Source organism: Lutjanus erythropterus, chromosome 20 (genome assembly GCF_056507025.1).
Source record: "Lutjanus erythropterus isolate fLutEry1 chromosome 20, fLutEry1.hap2, whole genome shotgun sequence".
NCBI classification, from domain to species: Eukaryota; Metazoa; Chordata; class Actinopteri; order Lutjaniformes; family Lutjanidae; genus Lutjanus; species Lutjanus erythropterus.
In genome coordinates this window covers 12,833,858-12,855,587 of record NC_139336.1, presented here as the reverse complement: position 1 = coordinate 12,855,587, position 21,730 = coordinate 12,833,858, and the positions used below count along the sequence as shown (strand labels likewise).

The following is a 21,730-nucleotide window of genomic DNA, read 5'->3' as shown; positions in this document are numbered from 1 at the left end:
GCTATGTCAGCACTGAAAGACATTCCACATAAGAAACGCTCAAAAATAAGCAAAATATAGTCTTAGGAAATTTCACTGCCACCGTGTCCTCAACAGACACAAGACTCACACATAAAATAGCAAACTTAAACTACTCAGTCCAGCATGATGGGAAGTAAGACCCATATTGTAGACCAGGGAATGTTTTTTACAACACATCACCTGTACCAGTGATATAATCTGAGTTTGGTAACTTTCATGTTTTGTAAAGTTATTCCTGAATAGTCATGGGCATAAAGGAGGTGGAGGTCATGAGCACCAACCTGATTTTGGTGGGGGGGTTGTGGCTCCACAAGGTTGACAACCACTGTTCTGGATCACCTCATTTCCTCAATGAACAGTCGACCTGGCCTACCAGTACAATTTACCCGTGCACGGATCTGGCCACGGTCTCTTTCGAACACTGCCATTACATCTTTTTCACAGGAGCTTTTTTACTTGTTTTGAAAAACACAGGTGTCACTTACAACATAAAGGACTGGCTCTTTTTAATTTAAGTGCTTCAGTAAGCCGTGCCAGTGAGCCAGCATGCACAATAGCACAGCCCTGGAATTGGAACATCTAAATGGAATGTAGCCATCATTCATGGAAGTAATTAGACACATGCTTTTCCTGCTATGAGATGCCAAAATGTCTGCCTTGAAAGGCTCCATCATCCTCTCTGGAACACCTCAAATCAGGTTTGCAAATGTTTTTTTTCTGCTGTGCCACTCAAATATGATTCATTCAGGCTCAAATGGGTGAATCAGTGCTAGTGCAGTGTTTCTTTCCAGTAAATTTTACTCTCTGTCTTACTATGTATTCAGATTTAAACTTTCTTTAGATATTTGTCATATCCACTAAATTAAAGGTCCAGTGTGTAAGATTTATGGAGATTTATTGGTAGAATATTACAGAAATTGATTATAATATTTAGAAATATGTTTTCATTAGTGTTTAATCACCTGCAAATAAGAATTGTGTGTTTTCGTTACTGTAGAATGAGCCAGTGCAGGTCTCCATGGAGGCCGTCATATTGCTTCACCGTGCTTCTACAGTAGTCCAGAACAGACAGATAGGGCCTTCCCTGTTTTGCTTGAGTAGCGTTGGCCACTGCCAGGACTCCAAAATGCTTGGAAGGAGAAGGAGAGGCGGAGACGCTTGGAATCTGAAGGATCACTACTAGATGCCACTAAATCCTGCACACTGCTTCTTTAAGAAACTAGACGGGCACTTGGAAGACCTCAACCCTCCAAGGTCAATAGTCCATTCTTGGTATGGTGCAATATACAAATCTGGAAGTGCAATGTATGGGAACATAAAGCAAAAAGTTCAAACACTTTCACTTAATATGTCTGATGGAATTTATTGTAAACAACTGACAAACAACTCTTCTGTTTTGAAAAGATAACAACATTTTTGAAGATAGTTAAAAGATGTTGGTGGGGGAACTAACACTAGCCCAGTAGATAGCTAGCTAGATCGTTAGCTAGGTAGTTAGATAGTATTTTGCTATCATTAGCTAACGAATGATGTGACTCTTAAATTTTCTCTGAAATTTGACCAAGATTCTGCTGGGTAGCTAACCCAGCTTTCTCAACTGTTATTGGAGCATAGAGCAGAAAGGGGTGGGACTTAGGAAAGATCAGTCGTCACAATGTTATTAGTGGTTCTCCAATGAAACCACTGTCCCCAAGTGCTCCATGACAGCTGCTTTGTGTATGGAGTTTGAGCATCTATGTAGGCTTCCCCAGGGGATTAATGGTATCTGTGAATGTGGATTATAGTCATCATATTACTACAATTCACTATGTTTTATCATTATTCAACTTTAGTATCATTTACTGGATTTTGAGATGTATAGCATTTATTCCGCAGAGGCCAAATACCCTGTCTCACATTTGGATGGTTTGGATCCAGTCCACAAATGTTCAGTAATGGGTTCTTCATTGGCCCATGGTGCGCCATTCCATCAAGTTTCATGGAAATCAAACAGTGCTGAAAACATAATGTCCTTGGTCGAGGTAATAATAATGAAGAATCGTACATGACTAGCAAAATTTAATTTTTACAGTTTCAACCCACCATGCTGATGATTCGAGAGCTTCAGGGGAAAGGGCATCTAAAAGCATCTGAGTTACTGTGATAAAGCAGTCGTTGCTCTGGAGGCCTTAAGTGTTTCAATGTTTCACCACATATTTCCACGACACTCTGGAAAATCCCAGAGTTCCTTGCAGTAGAGGCCAGCTGGTCGAGCCCCAAAGCTGATTATTTTGGGAATGGCGGTGCAGTGTGTGTGTGTGTGTGTGTGTAGGCGGTGTGGGGGGGTTCCTCAACTACTGTATATCTCAGTTTCTCCTCAGGGTTGTGTGGTCTGGCCGATCAAAAAGAGTTATTTTAACCCTCATCCTACCAACATATTTAAGACCTACTGTCTGGGGAAACACAGAGTATAAACTCCTGCAAGAAACAACAATCATAGCAAAATGTTAACTTATTTCTTTCTACTAACATTATTGGTTATGTACTTAAAATAATCTGAAGAAAATAAAGAGATTTTTACTATTTATTTCATTGTTTTTATTTTAAATCACGGTCAATTTTCATATTGTGTAAAATGAAAATAGACGGCGCACATGGGGAAGTCTGTGTCTGTCTCCTTCAAAATGACTGACAGTGTCCCTCCCCCGATAGTGTGTGATACTAGAAATTAGGACCCATGGCAAACATAGATTCAATCAATAAATCATTCCATCTATTAAAATTGTTGCTGTTGGGCAGAAACCGTGTATGTCCAATACCATAACTTTTCAGGAAATGAAAAAAAAAAGGTATTTCAAAAATAATTGAAGTGGAAAGTCATGACATAAAGTGCTTAAGGTTAACTTACTCCCATGTGTTCAGCACTTAATTTCAGATGGAGGTGCAGTGGAGTTATGTTTTGCCAACAGTGTGACGATCTATTGGAGTTACAAGGTTTAGTCACAACCTCATTTTTAACAGTTTTCACTGGTTAGATATTTCCAAAAACCCACAGACTGATGTAAAGGGTACCTGTGAGATATCCTAAAAAATATACCTCTGGGGTCTGTGGGTAACCCAGTTAGTAGGATTCAGGTTAAATATCAGTTCACCATCACACTCCCCCACTCTTTCACATTTCACAGAGGAATCAGCTAACCAATTACATAGAAATGTCATGTTTATATAAAATCACCACCTTTTGTGCTTAGTTTATTGCATTACTTGTATTGTAAAATGACTTTTCTGTAAACACGAGAATATGCTTTTCATGCTGTTTTGGCAAATGATGGTATTGCTGTTTTTACGTGTATGTATGTGTGCGCTTGTGTGTTGCATGTGAAGTGAGACCTTCATAGCTGGAGGACTAAGTCAGTTTTGACTTCCTACTTCTGCTTCAGACATAAGGTTTCTTCACTGCCAACAAGGTACACCCCACTAATATGTGTGTGTGTGTGTGTGTGTGTGTGTGTGCGCATGTGCGTGTGTAGTGTGCATTTGTGTGTCTCCTGACCTAGCCTGACCTTGTTTTCCCATTCCCTCCCCTACTGTCATGAGTGGGCAGACACAAAATCACAGTTGACTGTTCAGCCCCCAAGGTACCATCACATCTGATTGCACCAAACCATTGGTTTTGGAAAATGCTTTAATATGGAGCTGTGTCCTGTAGTGGAAAAAAAATCCTACAGAGACATTTCACCAAAAAAGAAAAAGGAATAAACAGTTCACAGTCCTCTTGATGGACACGTCCATTTTGGCATTTTACCTTATATTACCAGTGTTCAGTATGTTGTGTTTTATACTGAGCATGACATCACATCACTAACCTTGGTGCTGCTTTGATTGAAGAAACCTTGTCCTGAAATCACAAGAGATAATATGGTACAGTAAAACAAAATTAATAATGTACAGGACTTACGATACAAGTGAAGGCAACACAATGCCATACCATACAATAGGACACAAAACGACACAATCCGATACAATACGGTACAATAAAGTATGATATGATACGATACGATACGATATAATACGATACGATACAATATGATACGATACGATGTAATGAGATAAGATGCAATACCATACCATGCCTTAAAGCATGCTTTTGATTTTTTCTGGTAAATCAATCGAGAATTATCATCATATTTCTCAGCTATGCAGACCTTTGTAGCAAATTTTCTTCCTGTCGTTTTAGTTTTCCTGCCCACAATTGTACTATTTGTTTCACTCTCACTGCTCTCATAGTATTTGTGGCTGCAGAAGGCAGCAAAAAAAGATTTGATATACCAACTCTGTGGTGTCTATCCAGCACCAAACAGCAGACAGACATCATTTGTGACTAGCTGGTAGGTGAACTTTGAACATTTATCAGCTAAAAAGATATTTTGAGTTAGTGGAGACCAAACCTGAGCTAAAAGGAAGATGGATATTGGAATTAACATTCAGATTTCAGTGAATGCTAATTTTGCTCCAAGTCTACTGGATGTGTAAAAATGCAACTGTTACAAGGTGATCATATGCCAGTGTTGTGTTCACAGCCAAAACAATCCACTATTACAGATTTAACCAAGGATTTTAGTTGCTTTGCTATAACCTAGTTTTGAGAGGACATTTTGCAGATGTACAGATAAAAACAAGGTGTGGGAAACATGGACGGATGTAACACATAATTTTGTTTCCTCCAAAATGTGTTTCAGTAATGCAAAATAGTGGCAGAATTGTGAGGCATGAGGTTACTGGTCTAAAAGAATATTAACAGTATCATCATTGGCTATGCTCAGCATGTCCACTTGGGCCTTTGTTTACTGATGTTTAATGCATTTAGAGAAGATAATATGGTTTTCTGATGTTTCTTCTTCCCACATCCTGCATCATTTGCTTCTTATCTGTCCAGCCTTCCTCTTAACGTCCTTCATAAACCCTCAATTGTAGCAGATCCTGGAAATACCAAAAAATGACACCACATCATTTGCCAAACACCCAAAGCAACAAAAAAATACATCCCCAAATGACAAAATTATAGTATATATCACTGATAGCTGACTGTTAGGGGCTGCTTTGTGGTTTGGGGGTGGAATTTTTCTTGCACTTTCCTCCGCAGACATTTTATAGAATTAAGCCGACGACACCTCCAGGAGACAACAACATTTTCTGGCATCCCAGAACCACCTCCACACCCGCTGTCAGTGCTGATCAGACCCCTACACGTCTGCAATACACCACCGCCGCCACCTTGGCATTACACCTGCAGTTTTGGTTGTGCTTGGCAAACCATGAAAAAGAGGCTGTTGACAAAAATAGGAGGTGGGGGTTTGTGCATCTATCGGGGTTGACAAGGAAGGTCACATGGGGGTCTTTGAAGATCTAAATGTGTGTTTCCAGCTTGTGTAAGCGAAGAATTTAACAACACATGTATGTGTGTGTGCCTGTATGTTGTGTGAGTACACAAGGAGCGTGGGAGGTGTCAGCGGGGTAAGCCACAGGAATATCACCCTGAATCCCTCAGTGATCAATAAATAGGCCTATAATTGCACCATGGAGAGTGAAAGAGAGGCAGAAAAAAATGGAAAACAGACAGCAAAGACTAGGAGTATTAGAAAAAGACAAATAAAGATGATAAGAGAGAGAAAGGCCTTTAGAGAAAAAGAAAAAAGGGTATGGTGCACATCAGAAATGAGAGAAAGGAAAGACTGAAGACAAATTGAGATCAAGATTCATCAAACAGCATCTTACAGTTTTTTGATCCTTTAAATATAAATTAATTCAGTGCACTTTGAGGAATCAAGACGATGATACAACTTTAGCTGTACGAGAGAAGCCTCAAAGGAAAGAATCTGTGGCAAGAAGGTTTTACTTCAGTACATATTTAACCAAAAAGCAGACAAAGAACAAAATGTCACTCACAGCTGAAGTGTGAAGAGTTGGCAGAGGGTATATGTATGTGTTTGTGTTGGGGGCGTGGGTGTACAATTAATACATGTTCACACTTCAAAGATGCATGCACCTACACTGTTCTGAGAGACGTACATATTAAAGGGCCTTTATGGACACATTTAAGAGAAAACTGTTACACTGTAAAAAAAAAAAAAAAAAGTTTTAACTTTAATAAGTTAGTGGGGGCTAAATTTTAAGTTGACTGAATTTGAAAAGTTTCCTGATGTTACAAGCAAAACCAGTATGTAAAACTACTCACAGTGAATTTATTAACTTTTCAGGGTAAGGGGGACTGAATTCAATACTTACCTTCATCATGTTTCTTTAGAAACTGAATTTAATGAGTTGATTGAACTCTGTATAGTACATCCACTCAATTCATGATTTCAAGTTAAAAGATTTCAAGTTAGAAGAACTGATGTTTATAAGCTCCTTCAGTGTTCTAAATATAAATACAGGAAAATTTAACATAAATTAAGTTGAACAAATAAAACTTGTATATTTAAGTTAGGTCAATGAGAAAAGTTTAGTTGATTCCACTCAAGTTCTTTATGACTTTTTACAATGTACAGTGAACTTTTCTGTCTTTACTTTTCCAATTTGTCATGTTGCATTGAGTCAACTAACCCTGCCTATAGCCTATAAACAAGCCTATAAGCCTAAGCCTATAAACAAAAGACCACACTCAACCCATGGAATTAAGCTTTTTTCTTTTTTAGGAAAATTGTTTCACACATTCCTATTGGGCATTGCTTTGTTTAAGTTGGTAAGCTAAAGCTATGCTCTATTGAGAATCCTTCAACCAAAGAGGTTGAACCAATCATTGAACCCACATTCTGAAAACCTGCAGACCGCTAGTTATGATGGGACAAAGCTGAATGCCACAACTGCACTGTTAAAATTCATATGAGAATGGAATTAACAAATCGTTTTTTGATAAATTTTAAAGAACTTTTTTCAGTAATTTTTATTTAACCAAGTTAATTAAACTTAAATTTTCTCATATTTATTGACAGATGCTTCACAACTTACAAATATGAGTTCTTCTAACTTTAAATCTTTTGACTTGAAATGCTGTGTTTAATGAATGTACAGCTCCGTACAGAGTTCAACTAATTCATCAAGATAAAACTCTCCATCATTTTAACTCTTTGATGAAAACACATATGTTGTTGTGTGTCACTTTAAGATAAGCCCTGGTTGCCTGTTTTCATAATGAAAACACTGAAAACCATGATGAAGGTTAGTATTGGATTCATTTTCTTCCCCCTTACACTTAAAATTTAATAAATTCACTGGGAGCCATTTCACAAATTGTCTTTGTGCCAATGCTGGAACAAAGTAGCTCCAACAGGATCAGCAGCTCTGAGTTCTTTGTGTGAAATGAAGAACTGACTCTTCAAACTTATAAAATGTAAAAGAAAATCAAATGTGTTAGTCATTGTGCCTGAAGAGGTGTTGGTTCAACTTAAGCTTATTGAACATGTTTCCTCACTTACAACTGAAATAATATCAAGTTTATCTGACTGGAAAAGTTTATTTGTTTTACAGTTAATGGACAAAAATGTACAACACTTTTCAAAACCAGGGCTTACAAGGCATGATCATGGTTACAGGTGACAGGTGGCTGTATGCCTTCACCAACCAGTCAAGTTGCAGTTTATAAAGGTATCGATTTATTTATTTATTTATTCATTTATTTATCAAAATGGAAGTTATCACTGAATAATTTTTAGTGAGAAACATGCAAGTGCAAGAGAGCTTCAACACATGTTGCAACAGCAATCACCTGATGACCAGTATCAGCAAAATGAGCTTGTGGTGGACTACTGCTGTGAACGTATTATGTCTATTAGTGAGTACGTTCACTGAGAGAAACAAAAAAACAAATGTTTTGTATGTGTTTGCATGCTCGGCCAATAAAGCTGAATCTAACAGTACTCAAAGTTGTAGCTGTGACAGTAGGTAATGCTTAAAATATGGATTTTGCTGCAAAGAAGAAACCGATTCTAAAACATAGATGCTTCACACACATCTTCAGCCTTTGACCTTTGACCACCGAATTTTAATCAGTTCATTCCTAAGTCCAAGTATCATTTGTGACAGGCTGACAAACAACCGAAAACAAAAATATGATTCCTCCGGCCACAGCTGTGGCTGGCACAGAGGCAAAAAAAAAACCCCAAAGGAAAATAACAGATTGTTGAAAGCATGAGAACACACAGGGGCAAAGAAGCATACAAATATATTTAAGAATAAATAGTTCTTGACATGAGATGCATTACGCTCAAAAAAGTTTGCTGACCTGACCCCCAGAGCCAGAGGGAGACTGTTTCAAAACCTGAATTAGGAGAGCAAAAGCTTGGTCACTAGTCTTAAGCATACTATATAACTGCATTCTCCATTGTTTAGTTCTTGCAAGGGACAATTTTTTTTTGCATATCACAATAACCTTCTCTCCTTGCACAGAATGCCCAAAAATATTTTAATATTTTATTTTGAAAAAGATATTATATATTCTAGCCAACACGGGGTATTGGATGAAAAGTGCAGTATAAGAAATTTCACAGTGAGGCAAGGCTGTTTCCCAGATTCTCACCTTGACTTGTCATGTCGCCTAAAGTTGCTTCTAAAGCCCACAACAGACAGCAAAAAAAGTTACAGGGAGCGAGAAAATGTTGCCTGGCTGCAGTACGAAAAGAAAATACTAATGTTTTTGATTGTGTCATGTGGCTTTACTTCACTTTCTTGTCATACCTCTTTCCTTCACTGCTGGTGATATGGCGCTGCCACAACATCGCACACTGCTGCTAAACAGTAAATCCAGCCCAACCTCACCAGAAACCTATTCATCTCTAACTGTACAATCTTTCCACCCCTAATGTGGCATGGTATTGCATATAATAATGATAATGATTTGCTTGTCCCTGGTATGTTTTTCCACAAAAAAAACCAAAAACATTTACACATTATAGTTTTGCCTTAAAAGGGCATCTATTCCTTCTACTGCATTAAAAATACCAGAACCTATGAATATGCAAATTGTGTGCATTCAGTTTTCCTGCTGGACGCAAGATGTCTCCTGCTTCACTGTTAAGTGTATGTGCACTGCTTCAGGTTTCTACATCACACTTGTATAAGTTGCAAATTGGACCAGGATTAATTGTGATGTCACAAATCATGCTTGTAAGCCCGCCCCTTAAAATCAGATATTCAGTGAGCACAGAAAAAACTTTCCACTTTCAGCAGATGACTGTGAAGAAATCCTACTAGTGTCGAAGTCTAAACATATATCATTCTGCACAGTGAAGCAGAAACATCCGACCATAGGAAGAAGAGGAGAAACATATTTTTGAGTGGAGGGGACTTTCAACTAATCTTAGTTATTGGTCATAAAATACCAATTTTGTAAGAATCTGGAAATCATCAGAGGTGAAATAATCTTAAATTTTTGATCCTGGTCCTCTAGTTCATTTTGGAGGCTGCAGCACAGAGAGCCAAAAAAAAAAATCATAATTAAAGGGACAGTTCACCCCAAATTAAAAATACATATTCCCCCTGGCCTGTAGCGCTTTTTATCAATCTAGATTTGTTTGGTGGAAGTTGCAGAGCCATAGGGATGTCTGCCTTCTGTCCATTATAATGTGTTTGTTGCTACAAATACTGCAAGAATACATTTGATAAATTCTAAATCAGTGATTCTTTACAAAAATCATGACCCAGTAGCTCAAAAAAATCTACAGATCTTGTTGACAGCAGTTTCATGAAGGACCTACTTTGTTTCTGCAGTAGAATCTACCGGAACTACTTTTTCCTACTGGAAATCAAACTCAAACCAATTTTGGAGTGGAGACTTTAAAGTAACCTCAATCATAATAGTTATTGATTGTAAAATGCCATGGAAGTTTGTGAAAATCTGTAAATAGTCAAAAGTAAAAAAAAAAATCTTAAATTCACCACCCTCCAAATAATTTTGAGGGCTGTAGCACATAGATTTTTTTTTTTTTTTTTTTTTTTTTTTTTTTTTGTGTGTGTGTGTGTGTTTGTGTGTGTGTGTGTGTGTGTGTGTGAAATAACTGGTATAAAGGTTCATAAGTCACAAGCCCACAAATGCAACATGAGTGAGAAGTTTATTACACACCAAACAATGATGAAACTACATTTGAAAGTGGTAACGAGTGAAGGGTAATCGGTTATTCGTTGGAGAAACTAGTCCCGCAGCAGTGGGGTTCACCTGTGGAGGGTCTGTGATTGGAGAGACTTGCGCTTCACTCCGCCCCCCCGGCGCGCTGCCCGCCTCCCCAAACCCAGAGCGCACACAGCTCCTCAGTACCTTCCTGTACCCGCCGCAGAGTATGAGCTCTCTCTTCTCTGCGCGGACGCACAACGATACAGATGGTTTCATTACGGCACCCCGCTTCATGCTGACCGAAACTGCTGCTGTTTAGGAAAAACCTCATCTGTTGCCGGTTGTGTTTTTTTTTGGATGCGCCATGCAATCTCGCCGGTGGAGTTGTGGCATTCGGCTGGTGGCATGGACGTGGGTTTGGAGTGTGGCATCGCTCGGAGCGTGGTGCATCCCCGCAAATGAAGGTAAAACACGCACAGAGACACTTTGGGGTTAATGGCACCGCTGTTTGGTTCAATACCGGGCTTTAATTTGGCACTGACAAGTGTGACCGGTTAAAGGTCCGTCTTGTTCCTCTGCTGCTCCAGACCGTCGGCTGACTACACGGTGCCGACGGCAGAAAATGAGGTCGTCTATAAATTTAATTTGAGCTGATAATGTTTATGACAGCCGTGTCCCCTCAGTCTGACTGTATGTTCCGAAACAGTCAAAGCTGAAATGAAAAAAGGACCTTTGCACAGAACATGCGTCTCTCCAGATAACCAACAGTCCTTTGAGGACTTGAGAGCACCGACAGACGCACAGTGCGCTGCAAAGATCATTGGATTGATCTTAAACGTCGTCTTTAAAGGTGCTCACACTGTTGAGTTGACATTGACCTCAACGTGCTGTCAGGTATTTCAGAATAAAAGAAAAAAATCACATTAGGAATTCCCATTTCCTTTACTTGGCTGAGTTTTAATTGACCACAGTTTTTTTTTATTTCTTATAATAATGAGAACTTAATGGCTTTCACTGTGATATTCCTCATTCCTTATTTAAGAATATATTAGTCTAGTCTGTCATTCTGTTTTGAAACACCTGAATTGAATCCTTTTAACCTTTGCATCCTGTTAACATGTCTAACAACCAATGAGATCTCATAGTAGACCGTTGCAGTAATGTTTCTCATGTTTTCAGACATTAACAGTTTTATTTGGTTGCACTCATAATTTGAAGCATCCCCATATGCATGCACTGGGTTGCAAATGGTTAACTAATCAGTATTCATCTAAACTGAACTAATGCACCTGCATCCCACCTAATGCAAAATATTAGACATTTACCAAGTGGCTTAAATAAATAAAGATAAAAAGAGTTAAATGTATGAAACAGTGTGTCAAGTATTGTTCCCACGCCATTGTCCGCAGGCTGAGCAGCATGAGATGACTGCCATTGTTTGAGGCTATTAGACGGCATTATCCGGGAAAGAGAGGACATTCATCAACCTGCTTATTCTTCACATGGCAGATTTATTTGGTCAAAGTTTAGATTCACAAAAGTGTGACCAGCATGGGACACTCCTGCAGCGGTTTGCAGGGCAACATATGAAATAGTTAAAGTTCACCTAGAATACATAGGTTACCTCTTTGTATCGGTGTCCACTGAATTCAATTACGCGCCAGGGTTTTGAGAATTTGTATTGCATTGTATTTATCTGTGCGTCATGGGATACGCTACATTTTTATGCTGGTACAAACTGGCTAACAAGCATTAAAGAGAGTGAAAAGTTATCATTTTACCAAAAGCTCACTTCAAAGGAGTATTTTACTTTAAATATCCAAAACAATTACCCATGCAATATGTTGTTCGCAGCAATACCAATTGAAAATACTTGAATTCCAATTTTATTACGACACAGTCTTGTTAAAGCCCAGTTTCAGACTGAGGATTTTGAATCAATGGCAGACTGGATCAGAAGTTTGTGTTTTGCCTGCAGTGAATGAAAACGAGAGAGAAGCCCTGAAAGCATATCCACATTTCTTTTCTTTGCTGTCATCATTTATCAAACCTGTCATTTGTTTTTCCCTGCAACAGCTCATTGTTAAAAACTTGTTTTATATGTGCTCTCTGTCGAGTTTGACTAAAAAAACCACAAACTTCTACTTGACAAAACACAACGGTTAAACGTTTAACCTTTTAAGAGCACAGAGGCTGCCATTCAGCACAGATAGATTCATTTGGCACATATTTGCATTGCAATGGTTCATCATAGACAGACACTGCATGCATAATTGGAGAGAAGTGTGAAGCCCATAATTAAAATAACCGCTATTCTCTCATTGGGTTAATTTATTGTAATTGAAAAAGTAAAATTAAACCATTTTTCAGCTCACTTTAGACATCTTGAAAGAATCATTAGGGACTTTGGCCACTTGCCTGTCTCAATTTCTGTTACAATATGACAGTAAAATCCTAGCATGCTGATGTTGTGCAGAGTAATGTGTCCTGAACTGCACCACACAACAGACTGTTGTGTGTCAAACTGAAGTTCATTTTTTATTTGCGTCTATATGCCAAGTTTGTGTCCTAAATTGATTGAGGTGGGGGAGTGAACAGAAAAAAAGTCTTGATGCATTTATTACATGAAAATGATAGTTCATATCATATTATTTGAAATGGGGTTGTATGAGGTACTTATCGGTAGTCAGTGTAAAGCTACTGTAGTTGTCAGTCGGCACACCCCCACTCTAAGGAAACAGAGAGGGACACCAGCACAGAACCTAAGCAATGAACTGCTGTAGATATTGTCAGCAACGCAGGAGTTGCTGTTGTATGGCTGCCTCGATCTGTTTTTGTGACTGACGTGTTTCAAAAGAATTCACTAAAATCACCAAAAAAATCACCAAATCACCTCAAACCAACAGATCAAGGCAGTTGTAGACCCACAACTCCGGTGTTCTGTGTGGATGAATTACTGATTTTGCCTATGGAGTTTGGTTGCTTTGAAGAGAGCAATATTTGGCTCATAAAACTTTGGTTGTCATTCAGAAAAAACTGCCTGATGGTGAAGTAAAGTGATGAAAATATTCTAAACATAGCAAACATATTGATAATGTTTTTTTTTTTTTCACATGGACCTTTTTTGGAGTGGTTAAAGTACCTTTTGTAGCTGACACTGTCCACAGCAGTTCATTGTTTGGCGTCAGTGGTGGTGCCCCTCTCTGCTTTTCCAAACTGGGGGCGTGCCGACTGGCATCAGCTACCTCATACAACCCTACTTCAAATAATCCGAACTATCCCTTTAACATTTCTCTAACAGTGAGTACAGTTATCCTGCAGCGAGGCTTTGCTCCACCACTGATGAATGATACAGAGAAAAACTGTACACACTGTGCCACCTTGATTAATTTCCTCTCTTGAAGCTAATCCATTCTTATTTAAATTGCTCAATTTCTGCGAACATCCTGATACAGAGCCAGATGCCTCACATCTGTTTTAGAGATTGTTATTGTCTTCGATTTAATAATAACGTCTGACTAATGAGGATGATCTCGGGTGTGTGAGCCTACGCTTTAAGGGAGTTTAAAACCCATCACTTTGCTTTTTGTCGGTAATGGTGTTGATCAAATGAGGATGGTGGATTTGGGTTAATTGTAGTAAATGGCTTAAAAGAAGTGTGTGTTTGCCTGTGTGTGAGAGAGAAGGCAGGCCATTAAGCCCAGAGCGATCCGAGCTAACATGTAAATGCCACAATCAACCATCATCAAGTACAGTCGGGGGGTGGGGGAAAGACTAAAAAGAGGCAAATATCTTGAGGAAATGACATGTTTTATACTTTAACCTTAGGTTTCAGAAGTAGGAGGTAAGATATGGTTTCAGACAAGATTGTATTAGAGATCAGTGCGGGTCAAGTCGGCACTTAAACCCATCTGCAGGAGTGCTAAAAGTATGCAATTGAAAATAAATATCCAAGCAGCCTCTCAGATCAAATATTCAACTGTCATTTCAAGGAGAATTTTATCAGCATTCCCTGTGCTGGAAATCCACTTAGTCTCTTCAGCGTATTTGAAATACTTAGAGTATCCTTGAAGTAATGTCACTACAAGACTTAAACCCACTCCGTTCATTCAGTGATGACTTTTAATAATAATAAGTTCTGTAGATCATTGTCACGGCTGAGCTCTAACTTGTTAGGTGGTTTGATCCTTAGAGAGCGCGAGCGAGTGTGAAAGAGGTAACGTATCCCTTATGATCTAGTTCAGCATCACTTATCTCTTCTTTATGGCCTAATTAGTTGTCTAATCGCCTCCTAAGGACATCTTTTATTATTCTCTGCAGAGCAGTGGAGACAGTAAGACTAGAGTACGGTGCGTTTGTGTGTTGGGAGGGGTTTGCGAGCGAGTGTGTCTTGGTTCCTGAACTAGCTCTTGCTTCATGTTTTGTTCTGCTTACTCCACCTTTTCACTGCGGCTGTCTGTTCTTTTGTTGACATTGTGGCAAGGTTCATGAAAGGATCAGCTATTTTATGACGTGGCTATATCATAGGACATGTGGCAAGGAAATATTGCACTCAACAGCTGGTTTAAGATAAGGATCCTATTTATGAGATTAATTGATGATTGATTGAAGCTCTGTGTTAATGTTACATGAGGAAACTTCTCTTGTTGGCAACTTCAAACAGTGACACAAGGTAACACTTTGAAATTGATTGTCAGGCCTTAGAAATCTTGCAAGGTTAAGTCAGCAAAATATTTAAATTTTTACCAACCTGGCTGGTCTGTCATTCATTTTTAATTTCAAGGGAAGTGAGAAGAAAAACATCTAATGTGGGGAAAAAAATAACAATCCAGTCCAGTCTGAAAAATACACACTACAGTAGTTGTCATGGATGGATCATTAGTTAGGCCTTTCCAAAGACAGTATTTGTAATTTGCATAGAAATTTTAATGCCGGTTTTATGGAAAAATAAAAATATCACACTTAATGGGAAAATATTTGCATATAAAATGTTTTGAATTTGCATAATATTTTGATTGTTGGCTGCCTTTCTAGTGAGTGTGGCTACTTTTTTCCCCAGGATTTGTCAGCTTTAGTGCGCCAAGCAAGGAAGATAGTTGTTAAGCACAGTTTAAATTGACAGTGGTTTAAAACCCTTTACACTCTTTATATCAGGGAAAATCGTGGATGAACCTTGCACCTCAACTTGATATACCATTAGAGGAATGCAGGAGTGATGTCATGAAGGTTATAGCTAATAACATGTATGAAGAAGTTGATGATCAGAGTTAAAGTCAGTGACATGATGCGAGAGTTCTCTGTGGAGGATGTGTATGTAGACAAACCTAAACAGGTTATACTGAAACAGTAACCATATAAAATGTCAACCCTACTTGTCAAATACAGCGATGCACCAATCAACCAGCCACAGACCAGAACCAGCTGGTTTCCAGCGTGACCGGCCAGTCAACGCCATGTATTTGGATTCTGTTGAATTCACACACACACTCTGTACGATGATCATGTTATGTGCGACAGAGACCATACCGTCACAGTCACAGCAGCGCTGGTCATAGCCACTCACACTCAGACACATGCTCGCATGAAGTTGACATTAGCGATGGATTTCAAGAACAGGACAAAGAGAAGACAGACAGTCTACAAGCAGCTGAACAGCTGATGGTGTCACTGAACAATGGTAAACTTTGTAGCCCTTCAGGCTAATGTTAGCCAGCAGCAGACTACTGTTCACAGACTGACAATTAAAATCTTGCTTCCAGTTCTGGCTGAAGAATTAAAAATGTCTCCTCAAACATTTTCTCATCCAGACTTGTTCAACTTCTGCTTCTGTTTTTCTGTCTGCACTCTGACGCAGCAAACTGTTGCATGGCTTCCAAATGTGATCTTAGTATAAGAATATAATAAGGCCCGGTTGTAACCTGGAGCACCTTTTGAGAAAAAATGTCAAGGTTATTTAATAGTTACAAAAGTTATAAAAATGTTTGTGTATTCTGATAATTATAGTCCTTAGAAATACTGAAAATCGGAATCAGCCAAAATTGGAATTGGCAGGTCAGGCGTTCAGAAGATCAGAAATCAAAATTGGCCAAGAAAATTGTTATTGACGCATCTTTAGTCAAAAACCTATGTTTTGTTATGCTCCTTTAGCATCTGATACAGCTGCATGAGATAGCCTTTTTGGCGTCTGTCTGTCCATTCATTCCACGGACTCTTTTCTGTCTTTTTGTGGATTTTCGCACACGGTGAATTTACTGTCTTAGGTCACTGGTAAAATTGAATCCCTCTGCTTTGATCACCAGCACCTATCTGTCCTGAGCGCAGCCACTGCACTCTTTTCCCCCTTTTGCTCATCCACACCCACTACGCATACAAACACTGCCATGCTTTTGCTACAATCAAGTACATCGTGCTGATGGAAATTCACACATATCGAAAGGACAGTGCTGATGCTTTGAAATGCACAGACAAGATGGGTCCCATATACTTCAGTGTGGCGTGAACAAGGTCGCCACACAAGCATGATACTGATGTGATGCTTGCGGTCTAGACAAGGGGTTAGACTCGCATTTAATAGATAACCTCCTACTTTCTTCTGTTAGTGGTGTGTCAGCACTTAATCTGCTCCCATTTCATGGAGCTGGAAATCTTGTCAATAGATTATTTCGTTGGACTTCCTCTTTTATTGTTTGAGTACACACTGTATCAGACACTGATCAGGCCAAACGTTATCAATGCTGAGATAAAGAAAACCGAACTCCGCTCTGACCGTACTGGAGTTGTCTTTATGACAGTGCACGTCATGACATGGAAAACTCAGATGAGTTTTGAAGCTGTTACAAGAAATGAGACGCACCATATATTCATTGACGTGACTGTATTCAGTGTCTGTGAAAATGCTGTTGAGGATTTTTTTCACTTTATGTAACATGCTGTAGAAACAACACCCAACAACTGAAACAAATGCTGTCTGGTCATAATCAACATTATCTTGAACAGGCTATCAGCTGAACATCTTTGATTCTTCAGGAGTTATCCATGCCATATCATTATAGCTTGTTTTACTTTTATCACCAATGGTTTATCCTGTGGTGAAACACAAAGCCAGAAAGAAAAGCTTGCAGCCTATGACACGTTCACTGCATTGACTTCTGTGAAGTGTTTCCAAATGGGTTCAGAAACTCCTCTGTGAGTCCACAGTTCCCTTTGTGAGTGCACTTTTGACAAGAACATTTGTGACTTTGTCGAAGAAGTATTTGGACACACTGATAGGGAAGATGAGACAGAACTCACGAGACTACACCGTCATCAGTGCTGCACAAGAGTAGATGGAAACATGTTTTGAGGAGTGCAGTGGTCAGGTAATTGCACTTGACAGCTTTCAACTGAGGCTGAGAAAGGAGGATTTTAATGGATCAGTTTGAGCTGAGAGCACTTTTGGAGTGTAGAGTTTGAGCGGCAGTTTTTGGTCAACAAAACGTACAAAAGTGCAGTTCCACTAAAGAGTGTAAACAGATAATAGCCACTTAGCACAGCACTGCAGGCCATGGCAAATGTTATGTCAACTCTGACTCACAAAGTGACTCTTGACATTTAAACTACTATGCACAAAAATTCCTCCTCTTCATTTTATTCAGTTTAGTATATTATACAAAGAGAAAGTGCTCCTTATTCTGTCAGCCTTTATGAGGGACACACAAAGACACACAGAGAAGAAATGGAAGAGAAGTTCTGTGGCAGTACCTGTCCAAAGATCAGATCTAAAGTGAATTTACAAAGACTGTATATTGAAAATTCTTTTTTTTAATCCTCAGTTTGTGATTAAGAGTCTTTTCACACCTACCTTGGCTGGTCCAGATTATTGGACTTTCCAGTTTGATCCTTAGAAAAAATTCCAGGAGTGAAACTTCCCCTGGACAATAGTCTGGACCATACAGCCGAACTTTAGTTCGACTGAGATTAATGAACCATTGTTTGGTTTGTGGAGGAGAGCAACTGACATTTGGACTGACAACTTTATAAAGGGTCAGTTGGGAAAAAAAAAGACAAATTCAAAAATGTCTCTCGTCTGCAAGAGGATGAGCAAGAGGGAGTGAACTGAACTGACCAGTGTCAGGTGCATGCCTGTTTACAAGCCAGTCAATTGCAAACGTGGATCGTGGTGAGGTCATGGAACACGTTTATGCTTAAGACTGTGTGCTCTTTATCTTCAACAGTGAACCTGCTGGATTCTCGATCTGTCATGGGAGACCTCGGATGGGTGGCCTATCCTAAGAATGGGGTAAGTATGACCATCGCTGAGGTGCTTCAATTGTTGATTAATTTTGAAGAAATAACAACCAAATGTGTTGCTTTTATGTTTTTAATACACCATATGACATGAAAACTCATCAAAACCATGTATTTCAAATATCTTTAGTGTTTCAGAACAATTATTAAACCCAGTTACACATCAGCAGTTATCAGAATTGTAAACTTGTCCCTTTAAAACAAATTGCCAGGTACTGCTTGTAAGCACAGTTTAAAATTCAAACTCTTTTTCTATGTGTGACAAATGACACCTGTAACTTATTCTTTACCCTGAAGTACAGGCTCTTCATTTGTTTAATCAAGGTTAAAGGTCGTTTAATTTCCAAGAACTCTCAGTTCATTATCAGGGTAAATTGAATTCATGAATAAGATATTGAAAGTCACCATGGAATATATCATTCTCAAGCCAGGAATTGAGTTTCCATCTCCAAGTATTCCCATGGTGAAGGCTAATTAGAGAATAACTCACTAGAGTTGGAAAAATACTTATTTCATGGTATTGTATAGTGCATTTCAATGAAAAAGAAATGGTGTTAAAAAAAATATTAATGTATTTTGGAGTTTCAACAGAACCTCGACTCATGAGACAGAAGTTCACAGCCGAATCTGCCACCTTTCCATGGGAAAAATTTAATTCCCCAGCCCACCAGGGGCTTGATAGTGCTGTGGTTGGTTTAAACAGGAATTCATTTGTGCATCCATTTGATCCAAATGGAAAATCTCTCATATAGTCACAACTCCTGTTGGCAAATATGCAGCTATACACGCCGGACCGATAGTGCTGACCATAGCATTTTCTCAGCTCCGGGTATTCAAATCACGGCCCACTCTGTGGCTGTATGTAGATGGGGGAGATAGTGCTGACAAAAGCAGCCGTATGCGCAATCATATTAATGAAGACATGATTATGGTGTGTGGTTTTTGACAATGCAACTGCATAAATAACTGAATTCAGGGTGGGTGGGGGGAGGAAAAGAAAAGACGTGATAAGACAATGTAAGGATCTCATAATGATATTCTCACTTATTAGCTGTAATATTTTAATGCAGCTCCAGTTTAAGGTGATTAAAATGTCATTTTTTTTCTTTTAGAACCTGTCGTCTAACCCTGAAATGACAAACATGCCTGACAAAATAAATAATTTATTCCCTGTATGGCATTTTAAATAACAGACGTTATCGTTGCTGGCTATTATAATTCTTATCATGTCCAGTATTTATACGACAGGAACCCAATTTGCGGCACACTCTCGCACATTCTCCACGCACACATTCACACTTGGCAGCAGCAGTCTTCTGTGGCTAAATAAGATGTTGAAGAGGCACGAAAGTTTTCCTTTTTTTTTTTTAGTCTCGAGTTCCAGATGGTTTGTTTCATCCCTCATTTTCTCCTCCTCCACCCCCCTCCATCCCCATCATCGTCTCCCTCTCATTCTTCACTTTTTTTTTTTTTTGGCTCGGCTCTCATCCCTGTCCCTCCCATCCTTCCTTGTGTCTCTGAATGCTCATTTTTACTCCTTTACTCCCCATTTTCTTCTTATTCTTGTCATCTGCTTGTCTTTGTTATCGCACCATCTTCTCTCCGCTGCTTCCCTCTTCCAAAGCTTCAATGTGCTTTGGAAGTTCTTGAAACATGCATTTAGGCAAAAAGGAGATGGAGTGAAATAAGTGTTTGAAATTTGATGGATGACCTTGAAATGCTATGACACATTTCGATGAACAGCATGACACTGACACAGTAGCTTGAAAGTGAAGACTGTAGATTGTAAGACATGAATATTTAGGTTTAAGAGCTTAAGTTGTCACTGAAAACTCTTCTCATCCAGGACAAGCTCCTTGAACTTTAGTATTTAGAGTTGAGGATTCTTCTCTCCTTTATATTATCACTCATTCTTTAGAATTGGGACAAAACAGTAATTTTAAAGGAGATTTTCATTTTTAATTATTTTGGGAAAATATATTTTAAAAAATCAATCTTCTCAAATCAATCTACCAAACCTTGGAACGGGCCATCCTCCTAGTGATTTAATTTATGGATGGATTTGTTTTTAAATAACAATTTTGCAGCTGAGGACTTGAATTTCGTTTTCAATTCTCAATTCCGCAATTCTGTGAAAAATGTGCCTTTTTTAATTTATTTTAGAACTCTGTCTCAAAGATATCATAACAAGTAAGAGGCCAAAGTAAACTTTTGCATTGAGTCCCCTTAGTGGGTTAATCTAGCAATGTGGAGAGAGGTGTGGTGTAAGACAAAGATGGAGAGAATTGGTGAGAGACAGAGAGCTGCAGGACAGTCTGAGATGGACAAAGTGTGTGAGTGAGAACTTGGGGAAAAAAACTGGTTTCCTGTGACCTTGAGAATACAAGTCTTCTCGGATACAAGTCAGTGAACAATGTGCAGTGAAGAAGGCAATGATACATTGGTGAAAGAGAAGAGTTTGTGCCATTTAAAGTATCTTTAAAGCAAAATTGTCTTGTTGTGGGTTGATGACGGCAGCAGAGCAGATGAAGTTGATGAAAGATTAGGATAGAGGCAGAAGAACAGAGAGAACTAGTTGTAGACAGATTTTATTGCAATTAATTAGCATGTCTGTAGAGATATAATGTTGGACATTATTCATAAGTTATTTTGCTGATGCAGAAAATAAGATAATTAGAGAGAAAAGAACCACCAAAGTTCAAGAAGTTACTTGAAGCTCCACATTTGAGCCATAGTTAGCTGGTGTAATTTGCCATTTGGTAGATGCTTTTATCTGGTACTTCTTCAAGCATCTTGAAGGGACAAGAATAAAATGAGAAAAGTCAGGAAGGAAGGTGCCATTAGAGAGTCCCACAATGTGGATCATTTTGCTGTCAAATCTTTCTGCATCCCCTCCCATCAGTCTGTTAGATCCAAGAAACATGTTGCTCTGTCCTCATTCGAGGATTAGTAGACAATGTCAGTGTCAATGACAATGTTACACACCAAGCTGACCTTAAAGAACTGACAAAGGCTGACTGATGAAATGCATTGTTATGCCTTGCATCACCTCAATTCATCTGTTAAAACTTTCATCAGAAGAAAACACAAAGACCGTAGCTGATGGTTAGCTGACAGCTGACATGTACCACACTCTGAGCCTGCATGAAGAGAAGAAGTCAGTAGAAAACCTAAAGACTCAGCATTGCACAAGGACAAACAAGCCAAGCTGTGAACCACTGTGAGTTTGTCTAAATGGACTTGATGCATGCTCAGAATAAGAACTGAGAATATGTGTTAGAATGTGTAGATTTGAGAAAATGGGACGGTGAAATTTTGTTTTGCTTTACCTCTTTGTGC

General features: G+C 38.8%; 1 protein-coding gene across 1 annotated transcript in view; it reads left to right on the top strand.

Moving 5' to 3' along the window:
• Positions 1-10,333: 10,333 nt before the first annotated feature.
• epha5 (EPH receptor A5) overlaps positions 10,334-21,730 on the top strand; it is a 76,898-nt gene continuing 65,501 nt past the window's right edge. Inside the window, exons 1-2 of the mRNA XM_084746359.1 lie at positions 10,334-10,569; positions 18,319-18,383. Coding sequence (XP_084602485.1) covers positions 10,470-10,569; positions 18,319-18,383 — 165 coding nt within the window. The 5' untranslated portion in view covers positions 10,334-10,469. The remainder of the gene's footprint in view (positions 10,570-18,318; positions 18,384-21,730) is intronic.